General features: G+C 39.6%; 2 protein-coding genes across 4 annotated transcripts in view; one reads left to right on the top strand and one right to left on the bottom strand.

Moving 5' to 3' along the window:
* The window catches only part of adcyap1r1b (adenylate cyclase activating polypeptide 1b (pituitary) receptor type I), a 49,483-nt gene extending 39,685 nt beyond the window's left edge, over window positions 1-9,798 (top strand). For 2 of the 3 annotated variants that reach the window (XM_074667803.1, XM_074667804.1), the window contains 10 exons: window positions 112-215; window positions 306-403; window positions 3,185-3,317; window positions 3,414-3,567; window positions 3,658-3,718; window positions 3,799-3,868; window positions 4,009-4,100; window positions 8,133-8,262; window positions 8,370-8,411; window positions 8,638-9,798. In XM_074667803.1, coding sequence (XP_074523904.1) covers window positions 112-215; window positions 306-403; window positions 3,185-3,317; window positions 3,414-3,567; window positions 3,658-3,718; window positions 3,799-3,868; window positions 4,009-4,100; window positions 8,133-8,262; window positions 8,370-8,411; window positions 8,638-9,048 — 1,295 coding nt within the window. In that variant the 3' untranslated portion in view covers window positions 9,049-9,798. The remainder of the gene's footprint in view (window positions 1-111; window positions 216-305; window positions 404-3,184; window positions 3,318-3,413; window positions 3,568-3,657; window positions 3,719-3,798; window positions 3,869-4,008; window positions 4,101-8,132; window positions 8,263-8,369; window positions 8,412-8,637) is intronic. The other variant, XM_074667805.1, reaches the window with a different exon arrangement.
* A 12,618-nt stretch (window positions 9,799-22,416) lies between these two features.
* Window positions 22,417-26,173, bottom strand: part of ghrhrb (growth hormone releasing hormone receptor b) — a 61,811-nt gene continuing 58,054 nt past the window's right edge. The window contains exon 13 of the mRNA XM_074668542.1: window positions 22,417-24,318. Within this exon, the coding sequence (XP_074524643.1) occupies window positions 24,124-24,318 (195 nt within the window). The 3' untranslated portion in view covers window positions 22,417-24,123. The remainder of the gene's footprint in view (window positions 24,319-26,173) is intronic.

Here is a 26,173-nt window from a genome sequence, read left to right as displayed (position 1 = left end):
TACGCTGGTTTTAACGCTGAGAGTGTCAGATCAATGAGGGTTTTTCAGGGGATGCCATGATTTTTAAAGGTTTGAAAAACGTTTAAATAGATGATCACTCTGTGTCCGCAGAGCCGGGGACGGTGAGTCGTAACTGCACGGAGTTCGGCTGGTCGGAAACCTTCCCTCACTACGTGGACGCCTGTCTGTACGAGGAGGGGAACAGCAGCCACACGGTCAGTTCGCCACCGTTTCTGAAGCTGCGTGTTTGAAGGATTCACAGAGATGTTTTCTGATTCAAACTCTGATTTTATTTCTCGTTTCAGGACATGTACTACGTCTCTGTGAAGGCTCTGTACACCGTGGGCTACAGCACGTCACTGGTTTCCCTCACCATGGCCATGGTCATCCTCTGCAGGTTCAGGTGAGAATTTCAGCTGCTGTGCTCATGAGGACTTTTTAGGTCATCTTAAAAATAGCCTGACTTTTAGATACATACCTGTTCATTATCCACCATTATAAACAAGATTATCAGCGCCAAAATAGATTATTTCCTAATGTTATTTCTCATTATCTGTGGTTCGGTTGGATTTTCTTATTTTATATATTAAATATATTTTATTTTGGGATTTTTTTGCACCTTTACTTGGATAGTATAGAGGAAAGTGGATAGAACAGGAAACAGGGTGACAGTGGGGCAGGACATAGGCCACTGGCTGGTTTCAAACCCAGGCCACCTGCACCAGGTTGAACCTCATAACCAGCCTCAGAAACCTTGGGGTTGTGTTTGATCAGGCCATGTCTTTGGAGGGTCACACCCGACAGCTGACCAAGAACTCTTTTTATCATTTGAGAAATATCTCTAAAGTGAGGAGGTTGCTGCCGAAATCGGATCTCGAAATGGTCATCCATGCATTCATCTTGAGTCGCATTGATTATTGCAACTCTGTATTCACTTGTAAACAGACTTCAGGTTGTGCAGAACTCTGCTGCCAGGCTTCTGACAGGTGCAGCTAGAACAGCCCACATCACCCCTGTTTTGTCAGCGCTTCATTAGCTTCCAGTCAAATTTTGTGTTGACTTTAAAATTTTGGTCCTGACTTTCCGTGCGTTGCATGGTCAAGCTCCTCAATACATTGCTGACTTGTTGTGTCCGCATTCTTTAGGACGCTCCCTTCGGTCTTCAGGCCAGAACCTCCTGAAAGTCCCTAAAACTTGTTTTAAAACTCGTGGTGACCTGTCCTTCCAGGCTGTAGCTGCCAGACCCTGGAATGAGCTGCCTCTGTCCCTTGGTGTTCTGTGGACTCTGTGGACTCTTCGCATTTGAAAGCTTTGTTATTTAGGAAAGCTTTTGGATGATGTTTGTTTTTGGTTTTGGTATTTTATTTTTTAGTTCCTTTTAAGTTTGTTTTATTGCACCTATCTATGTACAGCACTTGGTGATTTTTATCTGTGAAAAGCACTCTACAGATCAATTTTACTTACTTACTTACTTACTCATGGAGCGTGACCTGAACCACCAGGCCATCTGCACTCCTGGGTTGGATTCTGTTAGGAGAACATGATACTCAGCCAGGCACAGGACAGGAGCTGCAAAAACTTTTTCTTTCTATCTTTTTCTTTTTCTTTTAATTCTATATCCCCGTTCCACCAAGCGGTTCAGTTGGGTTAAGACCAAACTGATCCAGTCCCAGAAGGTGGAGCTACAACACTGCAGACCGTTGATTGGTCAAAAGAATTCTCACTTCCTGTGTGACAGCGGCTGCTATATTCCTCCTGGTGGCTCACAGACTTCTCTGAAACAAAGCTTGATTGTTCTTTGTATCAAAGAGCTTCATGACAATCACAGTCTTCCATAGTTTTCTTCTTCATTGGATTTATTAGCGGGGTAAACTGTGACGTGCTGCTATGGCGTCACGCTATTATGTAACTGATGCAGCTATCGGCATCCAGCTAACACACCGCCTACCACAAGGGGGCACTGTTGGCTGTGGAAGCACAAACAGGATCAGGTTTCACTGGCCAACCTGTACTGATCCAAACCAAACTGCTTGGTGGAAACAGGGTTTAATTGTCCTCCTTTGGTGGGGGAGGTGGGGAAGGTTGACAGACACATAAGTGATGATGATTGGCTAAAGGTCGAGTAAACTTTTATGTTACGCCAATCAGAGCCAGTGTTCAGGTGGGTTGGTGTTGCTGCAAACCTCAACATGCCACAAACAGCCACACAAAAGAACAAGATACACTAATCACAAGCCATCTTGGCATCTTCAGGATGGAGGTACAGACACTACTTCAGCATCACTGATATAAAAGGCAGGAAACAACATGAAGTGTGCGAAACCTGCTCAAAAATTCAAATTCTTTCACATATTTGAAGATTTCTTTCAAAAAGGTAACACAATAATTACTTTATTGGGTTACTTATTATGTTTAAAAAGGAGAAATTCTGGTATTATTTTAATTAATTTTTGGAGAAAGTACAAAGCAACTACAAATATATATAAATTTTTTAAAAGTAATACACCCAAAACTAATCATGTTACATGTTAGGGACACGTCTCACATGAAACAGTCTGCTCACCTCTTCTGGACAATTAACGAAACTACAAACAGAGTTTACAAAGTTTAATTATTATAAATGAATCCATTATCTTGTCGCTTTGCATCTTGGGAAAGTGAAAAAGATTTGCCCTCAAAACAAGCCCACACCATAGCAAAGGTCATGTCTTTACGACATTGGGTGATGGAGTCTTTATCCTGGAAAAACAGTACCACTTTTGGCCACAGGTGTCACTGCAATCAACACTAGAGCTCCAAATGCTTTGGCTTCACTTTTAGGAAGCTGCCATGTTGCCCTTCTTTTAACACAGTGAATCTCTTTAGTGTTATTTTTCCTGTTACGTTATAAAACCTGCATCTCTCTCCCGTCTCTGCTGCAGCTGCTGCTTCCGCTAAGATCTCCCCACTCCTGCAGAATCGCTGCCACCACAGAAATTATCCCAAACCCACATCTGCCTCTGCTCTCATCTCCTCTGCTGCTGCCGTGTAACTGATGCTAATTCTGCAGCGTGTAAACTAATAATTAACAGGGAGCGGGATGGAGAGCGTTGGAGGTGTTAATGAATGACTGGGAACATTACAAACACGTGAGCGTGTTCTTGTTTCCCCTCACATGACGCTCGGCGTGTTCATGTCCTCGCAGGAAGCTGCACTGTACCAGGAACTTCATCCACATGAACCTCTTCGTGTCCTTCATCCTGAGAGCTATTTCTGTCTTCATCAAAGACGGCGTGCTGTACGCCAAAGAGGACAGCGATCACTGCTTCATACACACTGTGAGTAACACCAACACGCCCACACGCCTCCCTCCTGCACACTCTTCCTGTTTCTGCTTCTTTTCTCACCTTTTCTCCTCGCTCCTCTCCTTGAAGCTGGAGTGTCGGGCTGTGATGATTTTCTTCCATTACTGCGTCCTCTCCAACTACTTCTGGCTCTTCATCGAGGGTCTGTACCTCTTCACTTTGCTGGTGGAGACCTTCTTCCCCGAGAAGAGATACTTCTACTGGTACATCATCATCGGCTGGGGTGAGACGACGACGTCACGCTCTAGCTTTGACCTTCCTCTAAACGAGTTGAACTTTATTTCATGCTCTGTTGGTGATTTCCTCCAAACAGGAGCTCCTACGCTGTGTGTGACCATCTGGGCGGTGCTGAGGCTGCACTTCGATGACATCGGGTGAGTTGGACGGAGCAGGGTTGACTCTGTGGTGAAGCAGGGCTGAGCAGGAGCTGAGTGTGCCACTCTTCTTCTTTCAGGTGTTGGGACATGAATGATAATGCTGCCATCTGGTGGGTGATCAAGGGACCTGTGCTGGCTTCAATCATGGTAGGTTTCTCCACAGTTCGATGGATTGAGTGACAGAAGTTGCAGATTTAATTTGATTAATGAAACTATCAGGGTTAAAGACTAAAAAAACAAAAAAATATAAATAAAATGAAATTTTAATATATAACTTCTCTTTATAGGTCAACTTTGTGCTCTTCATCGGCATCATCATCATCCTCGTCCAGAAGTTACAGTCTCCAGACATCGGTGGAAATGAATCCAGTATTTACCTGTAAGTTATTTATTGTCACTCATCTCTTTTTCAAATTAAAAATAAGCTTTATTGGCATTAATTATTTTTTTAACATGTTGTCTAAGCCAGTGTTCGAATAAAAAGATAAAGAAACATATCACTTACCAAACACATCAAATGACTGGGATGGACAAACCATTTGTCCTATTCAAAAACAATAGAAAGTGGTGTTCTCGTCAGATTCTCAAATTTCCGACGGTCCCTGAATCTATCACACGTGACGTCAGCATTATTCGATAACCGGCGGGAAAGCAGGATGATTCCTGTGAGACTGCCCTCCACATCTCGTTTATTTACGCGTCCGCTTTGAAAATCTGCAGAAAATCAACAGTTTGCTCTAGCTCAATTCTGTAAAAAACAAATAATTCTACACTTTTTACTGCTTTAAACAAGCCCTGAATGATCGATATATGTTCTGTATTTAAATCTAAAGAATTATTTGAAAAGTGCCTTCCATCTTCCTGGTGTCGTGTTTAGCTTGGGCTGCTCTGCACCAATGAGCAACAGTTGGTGAGTTCAGAGCTTGTAAAAATGAAAATAGTTCACTCTTTTTAGATCCTTCACCTTTCTTTTTTGAATAGTTTTTTTTTTTTTGCATTCTGGTTCTGTTATGTTGCTGAGACACTGTTGCGTTACATCTGACTGTAGCCCTGGTTCTCCTGACCTCAGAAGTGTAGAAGTTCATGATGCAGAGAAAAATGAGTCCACAGAGAAGCAAAAAAAAAAAAAGAACAAAAAAAAAAAAAAAAGCTCAAAGTGTGCTCGAGATCCAGACAGTGGCGTTTTCTCCCGGAGGCCAAGGGAAGCCATGCTTCCTCTCTTTTTTTAGACTGTAGCTGTGATTTAATGAAATAGAATAGAATAGAATAGAAAATACTTTATTTATCCCCGAGGGGAAATTCAGGAGTCACCGCAGCATTTAAGAAAACAAAAGGAAGAAAGAGTATAGAAAGTGCAAAAAAAAAGTCCGTAAGAAATTAGATGACGACATCCTGTCCACCACTCGTCCACCGCTCTCCAGCCCAGCCAGTCTCCACCTCCACAGGGTCCAGGACTGAGCCTCCCCAGCAGTCTGTTCAGTCTCTGTCTCCTGGATCCTGTCTGCTCACAGCAGGCGAAGCTCCTCTAATGTGGCGCCGGCGTCCGATGTCAGCTCCATCAGCCACGTCCGTGAACAGCACGATGCCACTGGGTTAGCACGGCTAGCTCGTCCATCCCCCGGGGCTAGATCCCACGTTCCCAACAACGATGGATGGAAGGACAGGTCCACGTCGTCACCTCCCAGCTCACATCCGAAAACCAGCACGTCGGCCTCACCTCCTCCTCCTCAGCTCGAGGGAAATCATCAAGCCCTACACTAGTTAGCATTGACATGCTACAGGCTGCTAACAGCTAATTTTGCATGTAAACAATGCAGCCATGGTTACATGTAGGATCTCCAGACAAACACAGGAGAAAAGTAGTAAAAAGTATCGCCGAAGCCACAAAAAGTTTGGTGTCCGTGACCGACAATGAACCATACAAAGTGATGATCCACTCCAAATACAAAGATTACGAAAAAGAGACAAAAAAATTACAAGAAACGGACAAAGATGAGAGAGCTGCTGCAACAGGCAGCTACTTGGGTAGCGCCTAGCAACAGAAAATATTCCTTTTTAACAGTTTCGATACTTCTTCTATGTTTTGTCAACGCCATCTCCTCCTTATTTCTCTCCTCTAGTTATTGAGCATTTTACAATGTGTAAAACAGCGCCCTCGTAAATGTTCTGTGGCGAATGCGTGGTGAAAATACGATACTGCACGCTGTTGTCCGCAAGAAAGCCAAGCAGAGTTGGCATCCCTTGGTGAAAAAAAACAAGAATGATTGACCAATCAGATGAGGCCGTGGTCATGACACTGCTCATCTGTGATTGACCAAGACTGTGCCAAGGGAAGCCACCCCGTCTTTGGCCTCAAACCAATCAAATCACAGTATCGTCATCCTCGAGCCACTGAATGAAATCAGGGAGGTTAGCACATTAGCAGTGTGCATGAAGCGGCCGGTTGTGCGTCTAAGTGGGCGGTTGAATTAATTAATATGTTTAAGCTAAGTCAAGAGGACAATGTACGTGTGTGAATGAGTGATTGAGGGTGGGAGAGCTAAAGGGCGTGTGTCGGTGTTTGAAGTAAGTAAAACGAGTGCTCTCTGGGCACTCTAACAGGTCTGTTACATGAAATAGCGATACAAACTGCAACATAGCCTTTTATGTACCCCACTCCCTAAAAAAATATATACAGATAACAGGCTTTGTCTCACTTGGCTTCCTCAAAAAAAATCTCCACGCCACGCCACTGGATCCAGAGGGTCAGAAACATAAAAAAATAATAAAATCAATCAAAAATATCAAAAAATAGTACAATAAAAACAAAAAATAAACTTATAGTGATCTATGTTTACATGGACAAAGATGATTTTTTGTTACCTAATGACACCATCTTGCACAGCAGCCTAACTCTGGGACAAGCTGTCACACATGGAGCTGACAGTTGTGCTCTCGTCACCCAGAATCTTCTGGATCTGTTTCTCTTTGGGGATACTACGAAACTCAGGGCGTAACTTCCTGATAAAAAGAATGGGAGCCGCCCCCAACATTTCCTGTAGTGGACTGACTGCAAGTACAGATGAGTTTTGGGATGCAGATGGCCAAGTGCAGTGTTTCTCTTTTTTTTTTCAGACCAAGGACCACTTATCCCCCCAGAAAAATCTTGTGGACCACCAGGATAAATAGCCCCAGAGCAACACCCCAGAGAACTAACTGATAAACTCGAAGCATACACGTTACAACTTGTTAAGGCTGCAACTAACAATTATTTTGATGACTGATTAATCTGCAGTTTTTTTTGTTTGTTTGTTTGTTTATTTGATTAAAAACATACAACTTATTTCTTCAATTCCCTTTATTCAGAGCTAGTATTTTTCATCATTACAGTGACTTCAGAGTAGAAGTGGGCACTCATGGTTTGTTGTTTTATTTGAGAATGAAGGAGAAAATGGACCTGAAAATCTGAGTATAACTACATTACTGATATATTTTTCTATAATACTTAAAACTGCCAGTATTTAAATACTTAAGTACTTTGATTAAATGAAATTACTCACCATACTCCATGCCTCAATGCATAATTCTGGCTCACCACTCAGAACTTCTCACACATGATAAGATAAGAAAAAAAAACAGTTTTGTTTAATTCTCCTGTGTACAGGTTTTTGTTTTTGTTTTTTTGTTTTTTTCGTTTTCTGCAAACCAACAGTGCACCATTACTAGGGGTGGGAGAAAAAGTCTTAATATGATATACAAAGATTTTTTGATTGACAATATCAAGATCATGGTTCTTTGCCAAAAAACCTTTTTTTTTTCTTTTTTTTTCCAAATTCAAATTCAAATTGCCCATTTCAGTCTTTGTTTATAAACTGGATTGGAAAAAAGTTTCCACTTTTCTCCAGCAGAGGGCGAAATGTTTCTCTCTGACTCATGTGATGCGGAGTCAAACTAAAAATCGTAAATATCAAAGAAATGCAATTTCATTTGAATCGGCACCCTAAAAAGAGCCCTAACTTTGACCCCAAGTTGTTACAAATTAATTTAAACTGTTAATCACCCAAGTATCATACAGGCTGCCTGGACTTTATTTTGCTATTTTGTCTTTAAAGAATCAGAGCTCATTCCCCAGAAAACTGTCCCTTTGGGAACCATTCAAATTTTTCGCTTGTCCCAATAATCCAAGAGTTACGGTATTGGGAACAGCTTGCGTCAGTTATTACCTGTGATTGAAATGTTGTTGCACTGTTCCTGTGCAATACCGTAATACCCCAGGGCTAATTAGCCATTTGAGTTTTTTCACTTGCTCCTATAGTTGAGGTGTTACGGTAATTTAAAGTGCACCTGTAAAATTGGAACGCCAGCACTGTGATGGGTTTCAAAGAGTTAAAATGATAACTAATAATAACAATTAATTGTGTGTGCTCTGCAGGAGGTTGGCCCGCTCCACTCTGCTCCTCATCCCTCTGTTTGGGATCCATTACACCGTGTTCGCCTTCTCCCCCGAGAACGTCAGCAAGAGGGAGCGTCTGGTGTTCGAGCTCGGCCTTGGATCCTTCCAGGTGACTGTTCCTCCGTCACAGTTTGGACTAAAATAGATCGATTTACGTAAAACTGCGAAGAAATGGCTCTGATTAATCAACCCATGTGTTGTTTTGTGTCTCCTCAGGGCTTCGTGGTCGCCGTCCTCTACTGCTTCCTGAACGGAGAGGTAAACATCCTTTAAATCAGCTGTTCTCACTTTTACACAAGTTTAGGAATTTATCATCTGATCTCAGCTTTCTATGATCCTAGACAGTCTCAGATTTAAAATGTGGTTAATTTAATTGATGAAAGTTTTGTTGAGCGAGCGTTGAATGCAGCAGAGTTAGAGTCAGGCTGAGGGACAGTGAGCTTGTCTCTTTCCAGCGAGGTCCATTAATAATGACCTTGTGAAGTATATCCCTCAAGGTGCAATCGGAGATCAAGAGGAAATGGCGCAGCTGGACGGTGAACAGGTACTTTGCTGTGGACCTGAAGCACCGGCATCCTTCGCTGGCGAGCAGTGGGGTGAACGGGGGCACGCAGCTGTCCATCCTCAGCAAGAGCAGCTCGCAGATCCGCATGTCCAGCCTGCAGGCGGAGACCCCGGCCACCTGAGCGCCACCGCCGGGGACGCAGCGTCAGGAACAGTCGACCACAACGCTGCTACCTCTGGACCTGATGCCGCCAAACCTGCCACGCCCACCCTCCTCCCCATGACCAGCCTCAACAACCCGTTTCTCAACCCCTACCCGAACCCGTACCCAGACGACACCGTGATGGAAACACAACTCAACTCCACCGACCCAGAACAGCCTCTGGTCTGACCGGCTTCACCCAAACCTGGATCAGGTGCCAAATCTCCCCTCGTCCTGACCTTTGACCTGGATCAGACGCAGCATGAGCCTCTCTTGTTCTTCAGAGGTTAAATCTAACGTCTCATCGGGCTGTCCCCTGCAGAAGAATCTCTCTCTGTATATATCGTGTCAGTGTCTGAACCGTCTGGTGCTACAGGACTTGCTGCTGTGGACCACAGAGGGACCGGTTTCCTGCAGCGGCTCCGCGGTCGGCGCCCTCTCATGGTCATCATTCCAGTCAGTCTGAGGAAGGTGTTTACTTTTTATCCTCCAGTTCCCCCTCTGAATGACTTTCAGACAGGAACTTCCCAGAAATCACAGCTGCCATGTCATTTAAATCAAAACAACACTGGCTAATGTAAATATCCTAATAGAGGGGCACTTAATTTGTGGTGTTAAAGTTGTGTGGCTCTTTAGTCCATGTGATGTGAAGTTGGCTTGGGTTCAGAGGCAACAAGCTCCAGCTGAAAATCTGTATTATCAAAAATAAGATTGAAGGCTTGTATTTGATTCAAAAGAAAGATCCCGTTGCATTATGGGAAATGCAGTTTCCAGTGTTTTTAGCCATAAAGTGGTTCAGATAGAGATCAGGGTTTCATCTCTGATAAACCAAGACTGAAAGCCAAAAAAGGCACGCACTTATCTGCTATGAGGGGAGTCATCTGTTGCATTATGGGAAATGCAGTTTCCAGTGTTTTTAGCCACATTTACATTAGTATTGTGTAAAAAAAATCACAATTAAATATTTGGGAGTGCAAAATTTTTTAATGTGAATCTATAATATGGATTTAGATGAAGGTGAGAAGATGTTCACAGACATCAGATCTGAGTTAAACCCTGTTCCTGTTATGACCTGTTAGCTCCTGTTGTTAGCATTCTTGGCCAGTTTCAGGTGCTGGAAACACACTTCAGTTAACGTCTCAATCCAGGTGCTGCAGCCTCGAAAAGCTGCATTTCAACGAAATGGATTTGGAAATGTCGACCATAGCTGCATTATCCAGCATTGCTGTGTAGTTAGCCATCGCTAGGCAACAGGAATGGCACTTTGTGACCTGGGCTAACATGCACGTGCAGTCATTTTACAAACGGACCATTAGTCATAACTTACTGTGATAAAAACGGCCCATTTGGATGAAGCGTTAGCTGCTTACACAACCGCCAAATATTGTTGCAGAACGTCATGTCTGAGGAACTTCCTGGAAATCCCCTACACAACAAATTTGAGTTGCGTATGTGTTCTCTGTGCATCCAGAATCTAGATTTTCTGTATATCTCAACATTAGTATACTTTTTTAAAGGATTCATTGGATCCTTCAATGTCTGATCTCTTCACATATTTTGTCTTTAAGAACAAATGCTTCATTTTCTTTGCTGATGGCTGGACGAGCCTACAGACCCTGGTGTTCAGGCGGTAACGGTTGATGAAGTTTAAGGCTGGTACACATTACAGGATTCTTCAAACTTTCACATATTTAGAGGAGCATACACCTGATGATAACAAAAGACAGATCGCACAAGATCTCTCTCTTCTGATCTTACAGTGTGTGATGTGCACGCCGGAGCAAACCACACACCAACCGGTTCCTCAGCAGAAAATCAGCTTCTCATGCTCAATATTGCAAATCTTTGCGCAGTAAAAGGTGACTTAGAATAGAATAGAATAGAATAGAACTTAATTGTCATTGTAACAAGTCCAACGAAATTGAAGTCACAGCAGCAATCAGAAAACAAAAGAAAGTGTATAGAAAGAGCAAAAAGCTCCATAAGAAAGTAGATGCTGACAGCTTGTCCATCATTGTCCAGTCAGCCAGCCTCCACCTCCACAGGGTCCAGGACTGAGCTTCTTCAGCAGTCTGTTCAGTCTCTGTCTCCTGGATCCTGGATCCTAGCATAATGCTACTCTGCCTTCTGGTATTCCCTCTGTTGCTGGGTTAGCACAGCTAGCTTGTCCATCTTATTGGAGATAGATCTCATGTTCCCAATAACGATGGATGGAAGGACAGGTCCATGTCGTCACTTCTTAGCTCACACCTGAGAACCAGCACGTCGTCCTCACCTCCTTTTCCTCACCTTGTGGGAAACATCAGGCCTTGCACCAGTTAGCATTAACATGCTACAGGCTGCTAATAGTGGAGTTCACATGTAAACAATGCAGCCATAGTTACATGTAGGATCTCCAGACAAACACTGGAGAAAATATAGTAAAAATATCACTGAGGACACATAAAGTTTGGTGTCCATGACCAACAAATGAGCTTCAATGACTAGCGTGTACCCACCTTAAACAGAGAATCTTGCGTTGACCAACCCACTTTATCTTAGTTCAGTATTCACCGTCCACGTAGGCTAAGGAAGCTGCGGCACATGGATTGAGACACAGCTTCAACTTAAAACAATCCACATAAGGAACTTGTATTTCAAGCTTAAGGTTACTGAAGTCGCTCAGAATTCCTGAGCAGTAATCTGACTTTAGGAAGTAGTTTTTGTGACGTATCTTGCGGCCATATTGGATTTTTGGGCTGCTGCACTTTGATCATGTTTATAAGAAGCTAAGTGTTTTATGGTCTTGAATTAACCACATTGATAGGACTGAAAAAGCTCTATCCATGCTGTAAACTGATGCATAGTACATTTTTACTGCCTAGCATGAGCTAATGATGCTAACAACAACGTTAGCTTATTCTGACTTTGTTTATACCCATAACAGGAACACAGTAAACTTGTATCTGGTGTTATTCCTTGCTCCAATTCTTTACACACCATATAAATGAAACAAACCATCTTTCTATAAGACATAGTTGCATTATGGGTAATGTAGTGCCCATAGTTTCACTCTCTGATTTTAAATTCCCCATCACAACATCACTGGAGGTCAGGTGTAAAACTTGAAATGTAAATCTTTGAGATAATTTAAAGGCTGGCAGATCCCCATATAGAGGGGAGAGATGCCCCGTTGCATCATGGGAAATGTAGTGTCCACTGTTTTTTTTAAGCTACAACTTATAAAATCTGGATTCTGCTGCTGGATTCTGACTCTGCTCTGATGTTTAAAACATATTGTTGTTGTATTCACTTTTAACCCAGTGTTACTGAGGTGCAGCTGGAACATCGTGAACCCTGACGTTGTTGTTTTCATCGCCCAAACTTTCTGATCCTGCCGATCCCTGACGAAAACAGCAGAAGTCTTAACGTGCTCAGTTTTATTCCTCCGAACTGGGCTATCCTCTTTTCCCTGTGTGACCTGTGACTGCTCTAAAACAATACTTTGGGTGTTTGAAGCTGGAGGAATGTGAAGGAGGGGGTTAACCCGTTCAGTATTTATGAGAAGGACTCATTTTCTATTGTTCTGTGAAATGCCAAAAAGCAGAAAAAATGATACCAGGGTAAACAGACGACTGTGACGGTCGTTTTTACGAGACGTGCGCACAGTGCTGAGGTTTGCCGTCTACGACCACAAACACAAGCCTCTCTGAAACCTCAGCACTGGAAACAAAAAGAGAGGACGACGAAGAGGAAGAAGAGGAGGGCATCTTTTGGAGATATTGTTTTAAAAAACAGCCGTTCGTACAGAAAATGTCAAATATAATGGACTCATGGCTAAAGTATTGTGAGTTCAACTGCTTGCATGAAACTGCAGTTTTTGTCCCTGTATTTTATTTGTGCAAAATTCAGTGTTTATAGTATTTTTGAATCTGGATTTTTGAGTGTGTGTGAGGCTGCTGTGGAGGCGACGAGCTGTGACTCTCGCCTCATCAGCAGCCTCCTGCAGGACGCCGGGGACCGAACAGGTGGAAGTGAAGAGGTTGGAAATGTCACAACACTTCACAGATTTTTGGGATAAAATACCGTGACCCGTGTCTGAAATACGACCACATGAAAAGTCAGTTTCAACTTTTCCTACGAGGGTTATTCCACCTCGCAGGATCTCCGTCTTTCTGCAGTTTCTGACGCTGTCGCTATTCGACGTTCTGCTTTCAAACAAGCACATCCAGATGGATGCTACTTTCAGAGAGGGGATGCTAACTCTGAGCTAATCCTCTCATTCCAAAGACAAATTGATCGACTCCTTCGCTGAGTTTTTGCACGGCCGTTTCTGTTTGCAAAGGCTGAGCTAGCTTTGCAGCCGATGTCAGCGCAGATTTGTCCCCCTGACTCCGAATCCCAACGTACTTTGTGTCTCCAAAAGTGCCTTTAAGCACAAAACAAGTATTTTGATTCTGTTGATGACTTCAGAGAAGAAGAAAAAAGTCTTTTTAGTTTCAAACAAAACTGCAAAGAAAAGAAAAGGGTTGAACAAAGTGCTTTTATGACGCAAATCAGTGTTGAAACCTGGAGGCCTTCAAAGTACTTTAACTCGTCTTCGCTGGAGACGAGCGAAACATACGACAGATTAGTGTTTTTCAATAAAGCAGTGCTACGGAGTATTTACGCAGTATGTCAATGTACAGTACACTTTATAACCTGCACACAGAATAAACGTTTTTATCATTTTTACGCCACATCTTTGATTTTCCCCAACAAACAGCAGAGAAACGAAAAATAACCAGACTGTGAGAAATGTGATTTATTTTAACCACAGTTCCTTTTTGTTTTTAAAGAAAAACCGTCATATTTATGATTATTTTTGCATACTTTAAAACATCAAAGCGGATTAATCAGAGTTTATTTAAAGCACTTTCATACAACAAAAAGAAAAATTGCCGTGCATAAGCAAAACATGAGATTCCCGTCCCACATTTTATTAAAACATCAGGTTTTTAATAAACCTGAGTAGCTGACAAACTCATAAATCTCAGATAAAAGATAAAAACTCTGGTTCCATATTAGACAATAAAACACTGTTCATTATTTTTCTGTATTAAGATAGAAGCACTTTTTCTTTTCAATTTCTTCTGTGTTTGCCTTTTAAAGTCGCAAAAACAAACTATTTTTTGGTCATTTGCAGGTTAAAAAAAATGTATGTAGGAAGTTCAGAGACAGGCTTTTATTTTGAAATAATAAAGGAGCTAAGTAAATACATTTTATATATGCTTACTATTTTTTTTTCTCAGAAAAAAGTCAGAACTCTGAATTTTTTTTCAGAACTCTGCCTTTTTTTTCTCAGAAAGAAAAAGAAACTAAAATAAAATGAAATAAAATAGCGTCCAGTTTTCTTTTTCACTATTTTTTTCTGTGAAAAAAAAGTTAGATTTTTTTTCAGAATTTTCTTTTTTTTCCCGAGAAAAAAAATTGTTATAAAAAAAATGTAAACAACCAAATAATGTCCATTTTTTTTTCTATTTTTTTCTGAGGAAACAAGGTCAGAATTTTTTTTTTAAGAATTCTGCCTTTTTTCAGAAAAAAATTGTAACAAAAATGTAATAAAATAAATAAAATGAAATAATGTCCAGTTTTATTTTTCTTTTTTTGTTGTGAAAAAAAAAGTCAGTTTTTTTTTCAGAATTTCCTTTTTCTCCCAGAAAAAGGAATATTAAAAAATGTAAACAACCAAATAATGTCCATTTTTTAAAACTTTTTTTTCCGAGGACACAAGGTCAGAAATCTGTTGGGGGTTTTTTTTGTTTTTTTTTCTACAGAATTCTGCCTTTTTTTCAGACAAAAAGTAGTAATTAAAAAAAACGTAATAATGTCCTTTTTCTTTTTTTTTACTATATTTTTCTAAGAAATAAAAAATAAGAATTCTGAGGTTCTATTTTAGTAATTCTGACTTTTTTTTTCTCAGGAAAAAAAAATAAAAACAATATATATATATATATATATATATATATATATATATATATATATATATATATATATATATATATATATATATATATATATATATATATATATATATATATAAATATAAAAGCTTTTTTATTTTTTTCAGTGGCTCTGATCCACTACCCTGTCATTAGGCATCTGGGTGCAACAAGTATCAATTGGATTTGATTTAAAATTAAAATTAAAATTTCCCAGGAGAGGATGTTTGCCTCCTGTGGACAGATTAAAAATGAGCCGAGCTTTTAAATAAAATGTGAAGCAAACTGCAAAAGATCTAGCACTTTTAAACTACAATAATAATGTTGAAACAACTCCAAGCCTCTCTCTCTTTTAAAACAGTTAAAATGTCTTGAAAACACTTGATTTTGAAACGGGTCAGAGTTTATGAGGGCTAATATGTGCACGCTGTGATAATGAAGGCATTTCATTTTGAAAGGAGAGAGGTTTGCAGATTTCTGAGGGACATTTCCTTAAACAAATATAAGATTTTTAGAGTTAAATAGTACTTAAAAGAGCCCACCTGCTCTAAATGTTCTGATGACCTTTGACCTGCAAATGACCAAACTCATCCTACCTGGTCGTCCAGAGCGCGTAAGGGCAAAGAGAGAACAGAAGGGCTGACCGGAAACTGTCTCGTCCTGTTGCTCTGCTGTGAGCTGAAATAATAAGAGTGCAGATCCAACAGCAGCCATAAGGGGGCCCTGTTTCCTGTGTGATGTTTGGGGGAAAGGGCTGGACAATCACCACCTCCTCTGTCTCTTTCTCTGCTTCAGTCCAGCTCATTTCAGACAATCTCACCTCTTTCCTTTGTGGTGTTTTTAATCCATCTCCTCCGGCGTGGACGTGGGGGTTGGAGCCTTATTTTGCCAGTACTACGTTGATGTCAGACAAAGATGTTGCTATAAAGAAACAATAATTCATTTTGACATGTTGTTTTTGAACTATGAAGTAGTTAGTTGAAGTGTTTGAGAGGTGTGTAGCAAACCTTTGTGATAAACAAACTGCAGTTTATTAAATGTGCGAGGCAGACGCGACGTAAACCTTGTAAATGGCGTTTTCCTGTGGTGAATATCTGTCATTTGAAACTTTGCGCTGTGACTTTTCTCTTTCTTTGAATCGTGATTGTGTTTTGCTGAAGTATAGCGCCTCCTGTGACGCCTCTGTACTCTGACGGGCTGATGCATGCTTCATTTTGAGTCCTTTTCCCAGCAGGTGTTTCACGGGGAGGGTCCAGCTTTCAGGAACACTTTTAGGGGGTGGGCGGGGTCTGTTTTTGTTTTTTAAATCCTCCGTAATGACTGGACGTGATTAATAAGCTCGAAGCGGGATATTTGGTTTCAACTGTGAAGAAACTGTAGCTCCAGTCCCATCAGGACCCACTGGATGCTTTTCCTTTGAATGTTTACGACATGAGGAAAAGCAAAGTGCCATAAAACTGCTCTTCTTTTCTGCAAAGCATGATGGGAAAGTGTTTTCTTTGACATGATTTGATGGTGGTTATCTTTTTTGATATAGCTTCTCTGTACTTACTGCCTGTTGAAATAGACCTACATGTTCCTCTGTCCAGGCCGGGCAGTTTGTGTCCTGATGGCTGAATGTAACTCTGCTGTGAGCCTGCTTCTGTCTGCTCATGAGCGCTTCTCATTTGATCTCTCTGCACAGTGCCGCACCCTTTTATCTCCTTTTGGTGTGCACATTAGAAGGGTTTTTTTGTACATTATGGAAGTATCAACAATAAATGTTTTTAACTTGTTGGCTCGATGATTCTGCGTGGTTCATGTTCACACGATGCACATGTTAGATGTAAGATCTGCGAGTCAGATGGAAAGACCCAAACCAGCTGTGTTCGTCTGTTTCTGTAACTTCTGCTCCTGAATTATAAATCTTTAAAATACTAAAAATATGTCATTTCATGCACATTTAATCACTCTTTAATTTTAAATAAAAATAAAAATATTAGATGGTGTTAAAGCAGGGGTATGTTCAGACTTTTGTTGCCAGGGCTGCTAAACATAGTCTGTATATAGAGTGGACAGCGAAGCTCCGCAATTAACCTTCTTTTGTTTTCTTTCGAGAGTCTAATCACTTCTTGACTTTACCTCCCGACACATTTTACAGTCCCCGAAAAAAATATACAAGAATGGCAGCTGTCAATCATCATTAAAAGTGATGTAAAGCCTCGTTTTTAACCTCATAACTAATGAAAACGAAAATTTTTAGAAAAAAGAGGACTTTAATACGGTAGCGTATTGCATTCACTTGAAGAAAAAAAAAAACAACTCAGGTTTTTCAGAGTAATTCATTCTTCTGTTTGTTTTTTGTGGTAATTAATTTTGTTTTTTCTGATTAATATTTTGTTTTTGGTTTGTTTTTTGTTATAATTATTTCTTTTTTATGACTAATTTTTTCTTGGTAATTACTTTTGTTTTTCTAAATAATATTTTTTTTATTAGTTTGTTTATTGTTATAATTATTTTTGTTTTTATAAGTAATTTTTTTTCTGTTTTCAGATTACTATTTTCCTGTTTTTCGGAGTAATTTTTTCCTGAAGTATCGAGATACTACCAGCTTTCCAATGTAGAAGGAAAGCATTTTTTTAATGCCACATCTCTGTCTATTTCTTAAGTATTACACTGAACAATAGGCTTATATAAAATAAAAGGATAAAGTTGAAAACATAACATGGTATTATACCCTGTGTGTGGCTAATACCTTATCTTTATTGACCCGGTACAGATCCGTAGAAAGTTAAGGATAAGGCATATATGTGCTGAACAGGATCTCTGATCCGTGCGGGACAGAGGAGCCACCACACATCTACAGGAGTCGTCTGCAGGTTGGAGGTTCTCGCAGGATTTCTAAGTAGCTCGATACTTCAGGAAAATAAATTACTCCGAAAAACAGGAGGAAAAAATTACCACGAAAAACAGCAGGTTGAGGTTCTCGCAGGATTTCTGAGTATCTCCATACTTCAGGAAAACATTATTCTGAAAAACAGGAAAAAAGTAATCTAAAAACAGAAAAAAAATTACTCATAAAAACAGAAATAATTATAACAAAAAACAAACCAATAAAAAATATTAATCAGAAAAACAAAATTAATTACCACAAAAAACAAAGTGAAGAATAAATTACTCTGAAAAACCTGTGCTGTTTTTCTTCAAGTGAATGCAATACGCTTCCGTACTTCATGCAAAGCAGCCAAATGATATCTTCAAATCTCTACAACAATCAGACATGAGAAATATTACTATGAGGTGTATTAATTTTTAAAGTTTGACAACAGCCCATCTGGAATGACTGGGGAGATGGATTTTTTGACCTATACTGCAGCTAGCCACCAGGGGGAGCAGTTTTTGTGTCAGAAATGCAAGAAAAAATAAACTTACAGTTCCTCAGGCATCCACTAAAGGCTGCTGGTTAAAGCCAATAAAACCTAAAAGCACTGATGTCAAAATGACAGTCCCACTAGAGGGCACTAAAAGTCCATCTCAGCTCCCCCCTGTCTCTCTTACTATGTTGACTTAAAGTCATTGTAACTAGGGATGTGCAAGTACTGGTATCTGTATCTGGTACCGGGCCGATACCAGTATTTTTTCAAGGTATCGGTATTCGTGAAAGCAGCTGCGATACTCAAGGCAAATAATTTTTGTGTAAAGTAAGTCCTCGCCAGTAGTTGCCGCTACTTGCTGTGGTTTAACATGACAGCAAATATGTGTCAGATCCTGTTCAGAGAACATAAATAAACCAGGGAGAGTTAACAGTTCATCTGTTCTATTTTGCACTTTTATTAATTTGTTAATTTTTTATTTTCTTTTTAAAGTAGAACTTGTTGGTGTCTTATTTTGGACTTATTAGCAGAGAGACTGTCCTATCTTTAATTACAATGACATGTCACTGTTAATTTAAATATTATAAATCAAAAGTACTGGTGGTATCAGTACTCAGTATCGGTGAGTACTCAAAAGGTAGTACTCCTACAGGTATCGGTCTGAAAAAAAGGGGTATCGAACATCCCTAGTTGTAACAAACACAGCAGCCATCATTCAGCTTCAAAACTTCTCTCCAGAACGACGAGTTGAAAGAAATTCAACCAACTACAATGCAATGACTTTTTCTTTCCAAAAAAAGTGAATTGGAAAAAATAGTAGAAGATCAAGGAAAGGAGGTTTTCATTCACAGGAAAGTTAGTGAGAGTAGTCTGACACATTAAAGAGTCTTTAAGGACTGGCTGATTGAAGAGACTGCAGCGACACCTTTGGCCTGGAGTCGCAGAACACTGTCATGAAGACACTAAGGCGCGTGTTTGTTTTGCAAATGAAAAGAGCTCAGATCTACTTTTTAACTCTACTTTTCTTTGTTCAAGTCAACTTTTTACCAGATACAACACCACAAGGTAAGGTATTTATCAACAGTTAGGTAGAGCTACAGTTTGAAACATGACAACAAGCTAGCTTTGTCAGTTTGTACCGTAGTTTAACCCGTGTTTTAGCCTTTAGCTCGTGCACTATCTCTCTCTCCTGTTTCTCTCTCTTCTGCTCTTCTGTCCTTTTTCTGTCTGACAGTTAGGCTCCAGTGTCCACCATCACTACAAAATTAACCACAGAAATCATTTTCAGCAGAGGAAAACACAGATCTCTCTTCTCTCTACTAAACTTTGTCAGCCAGAGACTTTGACGTGCCTTTAAGAAAGCATTTAGGAATTACCTGTATTAGTGCTGATAATCTCATTTTAAAGTGTGGATTGGGATCAGGCATATAGAAGGGAGACCTCTCACAGAAATCCCCTTTCATTGCTTTTAGCCCTCTATGTTTTTTTTTTTTAGTTGAAAATCCAGAAAGTACAGACAGATTTCAGCTCCACCTATGGGCTGGGATTTTTCACCACTTGAAAATTCAACTCTGTCTTTTCCTACATCCATAAGTGAGAGTAATCGAGCACAGAGTCACAGAAATCCTCTTCATGTCGTAAAAACTCTTTTTCAATCTTTGACTGTAGCCCCTTACCTGAACTGAAATTGAGTTGTAAAACTAAATCTGAAATGTGTGAGTTTAAATTTTTAAGTAGGTGAAAAAAAACGAATTCAAATCAAATAAATTCAGTTTCAAAACATTAAATTTAGTTTCAGATCATGCTTTTCAAACTTGACATGATCCCACTTTAGTTTCTCGAGGCACCAATCTCAGCTCATATTCACCCTTTGATAACCCAAGCCCAATAAATCCAAACACCAATAAGAATTGTGTATTCATGTCGTAAACTGTAACGTGGGGAAAAAAAAAAACATCTATGCCACTTTTTCAAAGGAAAAGAAAGAACGAAGCAGTTCAGTGATATAATCTGAAAAGTCAAAATCCAGACACATGAAAAAGTTTTTTTCAGATAAAATCCATCTTCATTTTCTTTCTGCACAATTTAAAGCCTCATTTTTCTCATTGAAGCAACATCACACAAGCAGATCAGTTTAAGCTGCACAGCAAATTAAAAAAAAAAAAAACAATAAAAAAATCACAATCTTAAATTTTTCGTTACACAGATTTTAGGTTTTCTCACCTGAACTGCAGAGAAACACAGAGTTATACTGCTGAATGAAGGCACTGTAGGGTTGGTATGTGATAATTAACCTTTGATGAATCAAAGTTTACATTTCTATGTACAAACGTCTGTACAGCGTACCGCTAACTGACCCAAACACAGACACTCAACATGAAAACAGCTCAGTACGTCGTCTAAAACTACTCCTGCGTTAGTGTTAGCATTAGCATTAGCACAGCTACCAGTAGCTTAATAAATCTTTGCATGTGCAGAACAATTTTTCCAACTTTTGCAAAATTACAGCCAAAAGCAACAAAACCCCAGAGTGATACAAAATACTCATGAAGTATAAAGATTAATGAGTTTGTTTTAAGTTGTTCAATCGTTTCTTTACACTGTATGGCTGTTTTTTTTTACTTTACGTTTTATAAATCTGTTAAAGGAACTGTACTGTTACCATAAAATACATGTAAACTCCAGATCAGATCTATTTACAACCACACAAAGACATAAAAACGGTTAATCAGACAAATAAATAGCTTTACAGTCGAGTGCTCCAGATGTGCGTTAGCGCACTGTGCAACATGTTGCATGCAGAGCCCGGGCACGGTCCGTTAAAGCTCCTGTGAGGAGACTTTATGGTTAGAAAACAGGCTGGAATAAATACAGAGGACTCTTTATGACTCAAGATGGCTTTTTTTTTTTTTTTTTAAAGATCAGCAGAGATCAGAGACCACTTTGTCCACAGGGGGGCGCCTGAATCCTCAAGATCTGAAAGTTCCTCACAGGAGCTTTAAATGAGTTTAGACAAAGACTTTTCTCTGTCACGTGGTTAATTGTTACAAACATTCAAGACACCATCGGCATTAAGTGAGTAACAACATGAACAGAAGCTGAAAATGGCGTTGAAGTGTCACATTTTCATCTGGGTGTGCTGCTGTACTGGTTTTTGCCACTGGGTGTCAGTATCATTATGGCTGAGCTGTTATCTAGAGAACTGTGATGAAAACTGTGCAATAAGGAGCTAAACCAGTGCTGCTCACTAAGTGCAGTATTGTCTCTTTCCACTAGGTGGGGCTGTAACTGCACCTGAGAATGTTCAGGAGTGAACCATGATCATACAGATGGATTTTAGATCAGATTAAAAGTGTTACAAAACTTCAGGTGTCTAACAGAGACAAATAAGTTGCTTTACTTAAGATACATATACATCTAAAAAATAAATAAAACAAATAACTACAAACTACAGGGAGCGCTATGGATATGAGGGAAATCTGTGTTTAGTTGTGTTCACTCTGGGACTCTTATCAGAAATATAAAATTTGATGAGATAAAATGTACTTTGTACAAATTTATGTTTCTGTTTCTCACACAATCAAGTGTTTAACAGGGATTGGTCAACAAGATGTTCACAACACACTGACTGAATTTGGGAATGAATGGTTGAAGCCTCTTGGAGGAGTTGGTTCAAAAGCAGATCCTAGTTTTAGGTAAAAATTTGCATTATTTTGAAAAATAAATGAAAATGGCTTATTTCCTGTTGGGTTGTTGAGTCTTTTTTTGTGGGTCTCTGTTTACAAATAATCATTATAAAACAAATTTGTAAATATTCATGGTAAGTGAAACCTACAATGGTGTATTGCATTCACTTAATATAAATCAATAAATTAACTTTTTTTTTTTTAAAGGATAAATTTGAAGAACTCTGGCAAAAATGGACGGAGTAGAAAAAAACAACAAACTAAGTTGCATTTTATTACATGAAGATTAGTTTTTATCCCCTTGGTTCACGCAACAAATTTTACATTGTTTATGTTACTTCTGTTAGTCTGTTTTTTATTATGAATATTATGTTATTGTGATTGTCATTATCTTATCACAATTTCGACAGTTCTTTAGAGACAATTATTTCTTTAAAAAAAAATACAAATATACATATGTATATTAGTTTTCTCGTTTATGATTCTTAAGTTTTCTTTAATAATTTATTTATTTTTTAAATTATGATCATTATTTTTTAACTTTTATTGTTATTTTTTTATTTATTCTTGCTTATGCATTGATTCTTTTCCCCTTTGGCTCTCTTTTCAATTTTTTTATAGATGTTTACTAAAAAGATAATTAGCAGAAGGTCTAGTGGAACTACATGACGGACTCCTACATTTAAAATTGTGATTTTTTTTCTTTTTGTTTTGTTTGTTTTGTTAATTGAGTCATTTGGAATAATAGACCAATAAAGAAAAAAAAATCACATTTGAAATTATATAGACATTTTGGTAGAAATTAATTTGTTCTAGTATTTCTCTTAATTTTAAAGTATCCGATCCATGTTATGTTTGTTAAAAGCAAAAAAAAAAAAAAAAAAAAAAAAAAGGAAAAATTGTATCTCAGATGCAGAATAAGTGATTAAATGACACAGTATTTTAATTAAAAAAAATAATTAATCAATTAATTAATTACCTGTTGTGCATGCATTTGGGCAACAGAAGCTGCATTTGGCTCAATTCATTTAAATAGGTTAGTGTTCTTTAAACACTAAATTAAAACTGTTGTCAGCATAAAGATGTCCGGTTATTCTGTGTTCACTTTCCACTTTCTAAATCCAGTTTTTACTTTGTGTTTAATGCAGAGGTTGGCTTCAGGCCGAAATTATGGGAGTCGTTTAACATCCCAAAAAAATGTTATTTAGGTTATAAGTGCAACTTTATCTGTTACACCTTTACATTGCTTTTTATTTTCAAGTGAATGCAATACACCACTGTAGAAACCTACTTGAGGAGCTGGATTTTTGAGAACTCTAAGGGGGCGCCATTGAGCAATTTTGTATGTGGCAGATATATGGGTAAATTGGCGAGTTTTCCATGTGCAAATTAAGAGATTTATTTGACCAAAATCCATAATAACTGGTCCTACTGTGGTGCTCAGGTCTTAATCTGCACAGGGGGAAACATATAGTATAAAGTGGGATTTGGGATTTTTTTCTCCTCATCAAAATATTTAGTGGATGCTGGATGAGCTGCGTGCTCCTCCTAGAGGAAAAACTCCATCTGAGGCCTTCAGTCCCAGGAGAACAAACAAAAAGGTGCAAAGTACCAACAAAGTGACTCAGTCATGGACTCTGAAAAACAGCCCAGGGCTTTCTGAAGCAGCCAGGAGCGTTTCCACACAGGAGGGACGTCTGTGTTTGGACCGCTGAGGAAAAAGTGGGTTGAATCTCTCAAACTTTGAAAAATGATTGAGGTGGTTCACCAATCTGCTCCCAGACATGCCTGCCCCTTCTTTCCTCCTCTTTCCTCCTGACATTTTTTCTCCAGATGCAGAGAAACGGTCCACTTTTTATGAATAGCAAGTTTGTTAATGCATGTGCAAGAAAAGCCTTCATAACAAGCCGTCAAGCTCTGAACAGAAGCAACCAGAATCACTGAGATGTCAGGGTGAGCAGGGCCCTGAAAGCAAAGTCCTTCCTACGACAGAAGCCTTGACCTCCCTGAAAGAAGCCTGTGAGGTGAGAAATAATGAACATCATGGGAATCATTCAGAAGGAAAACATGTTTAGGTCGTGCTGACTTGAATAAATAAAGTCTGATTTAAGTAAACATCGGTAAACCTGGCAGCCCACGAGGGATTCTGTAAATGCTTTGTACCGTACAGAGATACCTCAGACATTCAACGATCAGGCTCTGTGGTTCAGGTATTCATCAGGACGCTAAGACGCAGGACGGAGAGTCCTCCTGTTTGACTGTTTCTCACACAGCAGACACGCTGTTGGGGGCGGGGGCGGGGATCTCTGAGGTCAGCTGGTCTTTGGGGCTGGATTTGTCCAGGACGGAGATCTGAGTGATGGTGCTGCTTTCAGTGAACAGTGTACGCCGTCGTTTACTGTAGCTCAGGTAGCTCTGAGTCTGCCACTTCCAGATCCTCTTCTTCAGCTCTGCCTGGACCTGGGAACACAGAGACAGGCTTTTAACCCCCGTTAGATTGGCTGTTAGACCTCATGTGTTTCTTCGTTTGGCATTGGCTGAGAAGACTCTGCAAATGTTTCAAGGGTGCCACCCCCCCTAACTGTTAGTGCCAAGGTTTGGACTAAATAATACCCTGTTGTTTGATCTTTCTCAACTTGTAATGAGACTTTTCTTACTTTCAACATCATCAACCATCCAGCTCTGCAAGAAAAGAGTAAAATCATCTAATTGGAGCAGAGTTTTCACCCAGGTTTCTCATACTTAGTCGACGGTTGCACAAGCTCGAAGGATGTAAAAACAAGTTCCAATTTCCACTACCCTGACCAGGGTTTTCAACCACCCAATCCATCCCCAGATGGAGGTGGGGACCACTCACAGTCCTGTGACCTGACTCCCTTCTCTAATAAACGACCACATCAAACCACGCCATCAAACACGGATGACTCAGGGCAGTGTGGGCACGTCTGGGGCTCCAGAAGTCGCTGATGAGCGGTCTTGAGACGTAGGAGACGAGTCATTGAGACACTGATGTGGGACGGTGTCCCCCTGATGACCCCCATCGAAGCTCTTGGCCCCTGCCTCACAATCCTCTTAAATCTAGAGCTGGAGGCAGAGGGGTGGCTGCTTCTGTCCTGTACCCGCCAATCAGTATCAGTACTTTTGTTGTGTTTTTATGGTAATTAATGTTTATTTGTTTCATAACAAAATCTCAAAGTTTTTCAATGTAACATACTTATTTTTCGATATACAAACTTGCAATGCTGCGTTCAAGTCCAGTAGGAAAATCTCCTACTCTTCCACATGGTACTGTAGGTGAATTGGGACTGTTAGGGATAATAGATGACATAAGAATTTCTCCTAGTATTTTTAATTTTCCTATTTCTATTCCTTTCTTCTATGGAATATATACATTATGGTCCAGTTTCATAATGAAAATAAAGTGTTAGCATAACTGGTGTGGAACGGTCACTGTGTTGTTTCACACCTTTGAATGCATCATCCCGGAGCTGGGAGCTCAGTAGGGATGGGTACCTTTTACATTTGAAACGATGCGGTACCAATGCCCGGTACCCGGCAATTTTTTTGTATTTACGTGGTAAAAAAATGCATTTTTTTAATAATAAAATATGAAAAAATTTACAGTTTAACAATTTTATTCTTCAACATATAACCCTTGAAATGCTGTGTTCATGTACAGCATGGAAAAAAAACAACTTTTCTCCCTCACAGCCACAAGGATGCATTCAGGTACCTAAACATGGAACCTTTTGGTTTTATATGAATCGGTACCCGGTACTTTTGACAGAACTATAAAAGTACCTAATATGGTACCCATCCCTAGAGCTTGGTTCCCTTTCAGACATCATTGTAATCTAGAAAAGTGGTTTTAGCAGTGAGGAGGAAGGAAGGGGGACTGACTAATGCACCGAAAGTGCTAGAACGCCAAGACTTGGCAGACTCGACAGACATCACACTTTGGACAGTTGGTGTGAAACCGCTTTGTTCTTTTTTGTTAAAACTCAACTATTTTTAATAAAATCTGAACTTTGACAACAACTCTTGGGCTGGGCGCTTCCTCTTAACGCCGCCGACCAGCCTGTCCCAAGACTCCAGAGCCAGGATGAGCTTATCCTCACAGTAATTCTTCTAAAGAAACCAGTCCCTAAAAAAATCTGTAAAAGAATCTGATTCAGTTTCCATTCAAAGCTCTCAGCCTCACCCCATACATGGCACCACAGTTCCCACCAGTAATTCTACCCACTCAAATGTCTTTAAATTTCTAATTTCACTATTCTGCTTTTATTGTTACTTCATTTTTGGATCAATATAAAAA

This window comes from Halichoeres trimaculatus, unplaced genomic scaffold (genome assembly GCF_033239565.1).
Source record: "Halichoeres trimaculatus isolate MK-OKI-2021-1 unplaced genomic scaffold, fHalTri1.1 fHalTri1_scaffold_4, whole genome shotgun sequence".
Taxonomy (NCBI): Eukaryota; Metazoa; Chordata; class Actinopteri; order Labriformes; family Labridae; genus Halichoeres; species Halichoeres trimaculatus.
Note: the sequence above shows the minus strand (reverse complement) of the source record. Positions and strands in the feature narration are given on the sequence as shown.